The 9,035-nt window shown below is 34.7% G+C and overlaps 1 protein-coding gene across 1 annotated transcript; it reads left to right on the top strand.

Moving 5' to 3' along the window:
* monDomV1R1221 (vomeronasal 1 receptor monDomV1R1221) lies at positions 1-924 on the top strand. The gene is given in 1 exon segment (NM_001167502.1): positions 1-924. A coding segment is annotated over 1 exon segment (924 nt).
* The last annotated feature ends 8,111 nt before the right edge of the window (positions 925-9,035 follow it).

Genomic DNA, 9,035 nt, shown 5'->3' with positions numbered 1-9,035 from the left:
ATGAAGCTTTTTAACTTGTTGGTGGCCATTCTTTTCATTACCCAGATTGGAAGTGGACTTCTAGGAAATCTCTTCCTACTGTGCTATTATATTTCTGCTTTACTCAGTGGCCACAGACTAAGGCCCATTGACACTATTTTTGTCAACTTGGCCTTTGCTAACTTGAAAGTTCTTTTGTTCAAGGGTCTCCCTCAAACAATGTTCTTTTTGGGCATGAAAAATTTCCTTGATCCTTTTTGTTGCAATCTTATCCATTACCTTCAACATCTGTCCCGAAGTGTTTCCCTAAGCACCACCTGCCTCCTGAGTGGTTTTCAGGTCATTGCCATCAGTGCCAGTAATTCCAGGTGGTCTGAACTCAAAGCCCAAGCCACAAAGTACATTGTCCATTCTTGTCTCTTCTGCTGGTGCTTTTACTTGTTGATAAATTTGACTATGCTTGGGATCATGCATAACTCAAGGTTTAAGAGTAACAACACAAGATGGTGGCATCTAGGATATTGTTCAGTTGCAGCACCTGCCTCATTTAATACCACATTCTATGGTATTATCTTCTCTCTTCCTGATTTTATTTGCATGGCATTCATGATCTGGGCCAGTGTCTACTTGATTTTTCTTCTTCATAGACACCATCAACGAGTCAAACATATTCACAACCTCCATATTTCTCCCGGATATTTTCCTGAGATAAGAGCCACACATGCAATCCTTTTACTCGTGTGCACATATGTCTCCTTCTATTCCATTGATTCCATCTTGTCATTTTCTGTTTTTCAGTTTGGCAAATATGAGTCCTTTCTCCTTCCCATTGCACAGTTCATGACTACATGTTTCCCAACTATCAGTCCCTTTATCCTGATATCCTATGATTCCCAAGGTCACAGAAATTGGCGTAATCTATGGAGCAAGAAAAGTTCTCAATAATTGTCTGTTCCCAATTATACCCTAGTCCAACATTCAATTCTCATATGCTGAGAATCAGACCCTTTTTTTAAGTGAGTGAGAAGTAGATATCTAACACTTAGGTCACAGGATTATAGAAATACAAGTCGCTCTAGTTAAGATGTTGAATTTGTTGCTCTAAATCACATGGGTAAGAAGTGACAGAATCAATTCTTGAACTTATAGCTTAGTATTCCAAATCCACTTAATAATCCATTATACAGTATCAAGTACCAATACCTCCTTTCTGTCAAATGTGGTTCTCAGATTCTCTACATTGTAAAGATTTTAAAATAATTTCAAAAGAAATACAATGTAGTGAATTAAAGTGAGAGACAAAATGAGTCAAACTGAGAGACAAAAATGCTTGGGATCAAATTCTCTCTAAAATCTACTAACACAGTAAGACTTTACTATTAATATGAGTCAATTTCCCTATATATGTGAATGGGTAAATAATACTTATCATAACTATTTTGCAAAGTTGTTTCTGAGATTAAAATGGAATTATAAAAATACTTTGAAAACTTTGAAGGAACATGGAGATTTTTATTGTCATTATTATTAAAAATTGAATTGATTTACTTAAATCCAACTATTAATAAAGAAGTGCTAATGAATGTATATTTGTACATGCATATACTTATTTTACTTATATATATGTGTATACATCTACACACCCATTTAGTATGTGTAGACAAGATAGCTAGTGATGAACTAGGATGCTGATGCAGTGGATGAGCTTGGAGTCTTCAATGTCTGAACAAGTTCTAAGACTTCCATACCACCATTTTAAGTCACATTCATGGCCTTTGAAAAAAACTGTTGTAATCTGCCCATTCCTCCAGATGAAATCTTTACATGTTTTTGATAGACATCATGCTAACTCACTGATGGATTTGAGATATGTTCTTTGTGAAACTGTAGTGGTATAAAAACAATAAAACTTATTGGAAAATATATCATTTATGCAGTGTCATGTCAATCAATATATGAAAGTATTATTTTAGAACTGTATAGTGGTAGTCAGAGTGGGAGAATGACTCCATAGAGAATGTGACCCTTTGAGTAATGTAAATAGTAAAAGAAGCTTCAATTCTTTCATGGGAAAAAGTTCATTTGACCTGAGTTGTACCTGACACAATGCCATATTTATTCTATTGCAATATAGCTTGCATGAGTTGGATCGGTGAAGGGATCCACCATGTTATTCTGTTCATCTGCCACCAAGACCCAATTTCTTGTAATAAACCTCTTCAATAATTCAAATTAATCTAACTGATACTAACAAGGTCAATAAAACCTATTAATAAGTGAGCTGATATGGGCCCCTCTTTCTATGATATCTCAATATTCTCATGGAGGATATATTATCTACTTTGGGGCATAATCAGTACAGAACATGTTTTGTGAACTTAAATTTGGCATAATCAGTAGGATTCCTTGACTTCCTACAAATCACATATCTTTATAATAGTGCTAGAAAACATGAAATTAATGTGCTGCAACAAAACATCATAAGCATCAATAAGAATAAAGAAAAAGAAGTGAAGAAGAGACCCTATAATGACCTATATTTCAATCACACCAAATAAAGCTCATTAAAACAATTTTATGCTAGTTTATAAATAGAGAGGTCATTTAGTGGAACAAATTCTTTTCACAAGATGTAGAAGGAAATGAGCACAGTAATATAGTGTCTGTTAACTCTCCAAACTCCAAATACTTAACTAAAGACTCACTAAGTGATTTAAACTTTTGGTAAAACTGGAAAATTTCTTGACAGAAATTGACATAGACCACTGTCTATGTATTATCCAGTGAATACCAAGAAAAATCCCAAAGAAATACACAAATTGCAAATGAAAGAAGATCATGTCCATGGAGCAAGAAACAAATTATTTTTAAGCTCTATAGATAGTGTAATATTTATTGGGAAAGATGGGGGGACTGGAAAAATGGAGGATAAGGAATTTTTGTAGCAGGGAATGGAGGAGTTTAAGGGTCAGAGATGCCCCCCTTCCGAGAGGCAACAGCAGGGGTCCAATAAGGACCATTTGTCATTGAATGACTGAGCTGATGTTCAGCTCCCTCTAGGCCCAGAAAAGATAGTCCACTTCTCTGACTGAGATATTCTAATAAGAGAACTTTTAATAACCAGTTTGGATTGGAGAGATATCAGGGGAAAAGGGAAGAGGGAGGTCCCTAAATAAAGTTGGAGCCTTTCTCAAACTCAGAGCTGAGGCTAGGCCTCACAGGCTGGCGGAGGGTTTCTCCCACTCTGGTCTATGCTAAATCTGTGCTAGTTTTTGTCAATTTCAGAATCTTAGCAGTAGACAGAAAGCAACAAGAACTATTCTAACTTTCAGAGCTGGTTGGGCCTGTGTCTTTGGGCTGAACCAAGTAGAGGCACTCCTAATCCAGCCTGGGAAGAAACAACCCTCCTCCCACATCCAACACTAGGAAGGAAGTAAACCTGGAAGGAAGGAAGTGCTAGTCACAAGACCCAAATGCCACTCCCAGTTGCCCCTTCCCCCACCAGCTATCAGTCTTGTTTCCTTTCCACAATAGAGAAAATTTCCCTGAATTAACTAATGATATAGAAAATTAGAGAAGATATATTGAAAAAAAAATCAAACATAAATTAATGCAGACTATGTTCAGAAGAAGAATTGTGAAGAAAAACAACTTTGAATGAACAATGATGAAAATATTAATGAAATCATGAAGATAAAATTCAATAGCATATCCTGTCAGAGAGGCGATGGGCATAAAAGGCAGAATGAAACATATATTATTTGTTATTATCAATGTATAAATTACTTTTATGATACTACACATATTTCTTAAGCATGTTTTTTATTTTATTGTTTGAATAGAGGGATAATAGAAGGGTAAGAAAACAAGTCAATAAAAATGGAAATGTGGAGGTGGGTGAGTTAATCAGTAGGGGACTGCATGAAATCATGTGTTAAATGCCAAGCAATCCAATTTTACTAAATACATGAATGATTTCCTAAATTTTAGTGGCTGAAATGCAGATTATTTTATTATATCTTGTCCTTAAGACAATGGAGTCATAATGTGGGTTTTTGAAAGGATGGAAAGTGTACTTTGTTATTGGGGACTGATTAGTAGAGCCAATGTATCATGGATTCAGTCTGGTATTCCACTGATTTAGCAAACCACATCTTCTACAAGTGAAACATTTACAGACACTTTTCAGTTACTCCATTATATCAGGCATATTGTACTTCTTTTGTGACTCAAGTCAAAATTAGTACCCATTAGGGAAGATATCAGTTCCTAGGGATAAGTATATTATTTTTAATACACACAAAGAGTAGCTATCCTACCTGAAATATCAAATAGATGAATACATTTACTATCTATTGAATGAAAAATTGAATATAGAATTCAGTAAGTTCTTATTATTTGGTGTTAAAAATTTTATATGGTTGGACTTGGATAATTAATTGGTGGTCACCAGGGATTTAATTTCTAAATCCCAAAATGAATTACTAAAGTAAAGGGAATTATAATAGTATATTTTACAATAGAGGTAAGATATTAAAGAAGAAAGAAAATGAGGGAGACAGACAGACATACAGAGAGAAAGAGAGAGAGAGAGAAAGAGAGAGAGAGAGAGAGAGAGAGAGAGAGAGAGAGAGAGAGAGAGAGAGAGAGAGAGAGAGGGAGAGAGAGAGAGAGAGAGCGAGCGAGCTCTGGCATCCTCTGAGCCAGGTAGAAATTTTCAGACCACAGGTAGGGGAAAGGGGTATCAAGACGATGGGCCTTTCTCGAAGGTTCACACCTCCAGAAAGGCAAGCTTTTCTTTTTTTATATTTTTTAATTTATTTTTTAAATTTCATTTCTTTTTTTTTATGGTTACAATATTCACTTTATTTCCCTCCATCCCCTCCACCCACCCTGCCCACAGCCAACTCACAATTTTATTGGGTATTACTTGTGAACTTAATCAGAACTATTTCCATGCTGTTGTTTACACTAGGATGTTCATTTAGAGTCTACATGCCTAACCATATCCCTTTGACCCATGTATTCAAGCAGTTGTTTTTCCTTGGTGTTTTACTCCCAAAGTGTTTCCTCTGGGTGTGGATAGCGGTTTTTTTCATAGATTTCTCCAAGTTGTTCAGGATCACTGCTTTGCCACTAATGGAGAAGTCCATTAAATTCGATTGTACCATAGTGTATCAGTCTCTGTGTACAATGTTCTCCAGCTTCTACTCCTTTCACTATGCATCACTTCCTGGAGGTTGTTCCACTCCCCATGGAATTCTTCCACTTTATTATCCATTTGAGCACAATAGTATTCCATCAAAAACAGATACCACAATTTGTTCACCCATTCTCCAATTGCAGGACATCCCCTCATTTTCCAATTTTTTGCCACCACAAAGAGCACAGCTATGAATATTTTTGTACATGTCTTTTTCCTTATTATCTCTTTCGGGTACAAACTCAGCAGTGCTATGGCTGGATCAAAGGGCAGACAATCTTTTATCGCCCTTTGGGCATAGTTCCAAATTGCCCTCCAGAATGGTTGGATCAATTCACAACTCCACCAGCAATGCATTCATGCCCCAACTTTGCCATATCTCCTCCTGCATTCATTACTTTCTTTTGCTGTCATGTTAGCCAATATGCTAGGTGTGAGGTGATACCTCAGAGTTGTTTTGATTTGCATTTCTCTGATTATTAAAGATTTAGAACATTTTTTCATGTTCTTATTAATAGTTTTGATTTCTTTAACTGAAAATTGCCTATTCATGTCCCTGGCCTATTTATCAACTGGAGAATGGTTTGATTTTTTGTACAATTGGTTTAATTTGTTATAAATTTGGATAATTAGACCTTTGTCAGAGGTTTTTGTTATTAAGATTGTTCCCCAATTTGTTGCTTCCCTTCTAATTTTGGATGCATTCATTTTGTTTTTACAAAAACTTTTTAATTTGATGTAATCAAAATTATTGATTTTACATTTTGTGATTTTTTTTCTAGCTCTTGCTTGGTTTTAAAGTCTTTCCTTTCCCAAAGATCTGACAAGTATACTATTCTGTGTTCACCTAATTTGCTTCTAGTTTCCTTCTTTATATTCAGGTCATTCACCCTTTCTGAGTTTATCTGAGTGTAGGGTGTTAGATGTTTATCCAAACCTAATCTCTCCCATACTGTCTTCCAATTTTCCCAGCAGTTTTTATGAAATAGTGGGTTTTGGTCCCAAAATCTGGGATCTTTGGGCTTATCATAGACTGTCTTGCTGAGGTCATTTACCCCTATTCTATTCCACTGATCCTCCTTTCTGGCTCTTAGCCAGTACCAAATTGGTTTGATGACCACTGCTTTATAGAATAGTATGAGATCTGGGACTGCAAGTCCCCCTTCCTTCACATTTTTTTCCTGATTTCCCTGGATATACTTGATATTTTGTTCCTCCAAATGAACTTCATGGTTTTTTTCTAATTCAGTAAAAAAGTTTTTTGGTAGTTCAATGGGTATGGCACTAAATAAGTAAATTAAATTGGGTAGGATTGTCATTTTTATTATGTTAGCTCATCCTACCCATGAGCAATTAGTGTTTTTCCAATTGTTTAGATCTAGTTTTAATTGTGTGGAGAGTGTTTTGTAGTTGTGTTCATATAGTTCCTGTGTTTGCCTCAGCAGATAGATTCCTAAGTATTTTATATTGTCTAGGGTAAATTTAAATGGAATTTCTAATTCTTGTTGCTGAAATGGGTTGGAGATATATAGAAATGCTAATGACTTATGCGGGTTTATTTTGTATCCTGTGACTTTACTAAAATTGTTGATTATTTCAACTAGCTTTTTGGTTGATTCTCTAGGATTCTTTAAATAGACCATCATATCATCTGCAAAGAGTGACAGCTTGGTTTCCTTATTGCCAATTTTAACATCTTCAATTTCTTTTTCTTCTCTAATTGCTACTTCTAGTGTTTCTAGTACAATATTAAATAATAGAGGTGATAATGGGCATCTTTGTGGTGGCAAAAAAACTGGAAAATGAGGGGATGCCCTTCAATTGGGGAATGGATGAACAAATTATGGTATATGTTGGTGATGGAATACTATTGTGCTCAAAGGAATAATAAAGTGGAGGAATTCCATGGGGACTGGAACAAACTCCAGGAAGTGATGCAGAGCAAAAGGAGCAGAACCAGGAAAACATTGTACACAGAGACTGTTACACTGTGGTACAATTGAACATAATGGACTTCCCCATTAGTTTCAATGTAATGTCCATGAGCAACTTGCAGGGATCTATGAGAAAAAACACTATCAACAAGCAGAGGACAAATGGTGGGAACAAAAACACCAAAGAAAGGCAACTGCTTGACTACAGGGGCCAAGGGGATATAATTGGGTTTATAGACTAAATGAACATCCTAGTGCAAATACCAACAACATGGAAATAGGTTCGGCTATGGGAGGTGTGGTGGGAGGGGAGGGAAGAAAGGAAAATGATGCGTCTATTCAATGAATAATGATTGAAATTGACCAAATAAAATGTCTAAAATGAAAAAAAAAAGAATCTAGTTCCTTCTCTGGCTTTTGTAATCATTTTGTATCATGAGTCCTTTGGGATTACCTCAGATCTTTGTTTTCTATTAATAGTTAAGTCCTTCATAGTTCATTGTCCTATATTATTTGTTATTATATTCATTCTGCTCATTTTATTTTGTATCAATTCATATAAATCTTTCCAGGTTCTTCTTAACTCATCCTGTCTGTCAGTTCTTATATCATAATAGTATGACATTACCACCATAAACCACAGTTTGTTCAGTCATTCTCTAATCAACAATTACTTCCTCAATTTCCAATTCTTTACCACTACAAAAAAGAGCTTCAGGATATTTTTCTACAAGTTATTCCTTTTCCCTTAACTCTGATCTCTTTTAGATATAGACTCAATAGTGGAATTGCTGAGTTAAAGGATAAGAATACTTATATGGACCTTTAGGTATGATTCCAGATAGCTCCCCAGGGTAGTTATCATTTCACAATTCTACCAACAGTGCATTAGTATATAAATTCTCCCATGTCCTCTCCAATTTATGTATCATTTTCATTTTATGATCATTAGCCAATCTGAAGGTGTGTGAGGCGGTATCTCAGAATTGTTTTAATTTATATTTCTCCAAATCAGTAGTGATTCAGAACATTTTATATGACTATATATTATCTTAATTTCTTCATCTGAGAGCTCTCCTTTCATATATTTTGACCCTTTATTAGTCAAAGAGTGCTTCAAATTTTTGTAAATTTGACTCAGTTCTCCATTTGAGAAAGGCATTTGCTAAAATGTTTCTGCAATTTGTTGTTTCCCTTCTAATCTTCATTGCATTGGTTCTATGTGTACAAAAGTTTTTGTTTTAATTTAATGTAACCAAAATTATAAATTTAAATTTTCATTTTGTTCTCTATTTCTTGTTTCTTCTTTGGTCATAAAATTTCCCCTTGTCCATAAGTATTACATAAAATTTTCCACATTCTCATAATTTGTTCATGGCATCATCCTTATTTCTAGTTCAAGTAGACATATTGACAATATTATGGTATGTGTTCTAAGGTATTTGTCTTTTCCTAGTTTTGTCAGAGTTTGATTATAAAAAACTTTTTACCAATTTTTGGCTTCCCTTCTGCATAGTATTGTTTGTACAAAAACTTTTCAATGAAATATAATCCTATTCATTTTACATCTTATAATATTTATTATGTCTTCCTTGGTTTTAAACTCTTCCCTTTCCCATAAATCTGACAGGCATATTATTTCATGTTCACCTAATTTACTTACAATATCACTATTTTTAAAACATATACAAATTTTGAACTTGTGGATTCTTATCCTAAAAGCTGGGATTTTGGGGTTTATCAAACCCTAAATTGCTGAGGTCATTTTCATTGATCCACCTTTTTTGTTGCTTAGCTAGTACTAGATTGTTTTGATGATCACTACTTTATAATATAGTTTAAGATCTGGTACTTCTAATCCACCATCATTCACATTTTTTTCATTAATTCCCTTGATATTCTTGATCTTTTGTTCTTTC

This window comes from Monodelphis domestica, chromosome 4 (genome assembly GCF_027887165.1).
Source record: "Monodelphis domestica isolate mMonDom1 chromosome 4, mMonDom1.pri, whole genome shotgun sequence".
Taxonomy (NCBI): Eukaryota; Metazoa; Chordata; class Mammalia; order Didelphimorphia; family Didelphidae; genus Monodelphis; species Monodelphis domestica.
This window is presented reverse-complemented; position numbering and strand designations above follow the sequence as displayed.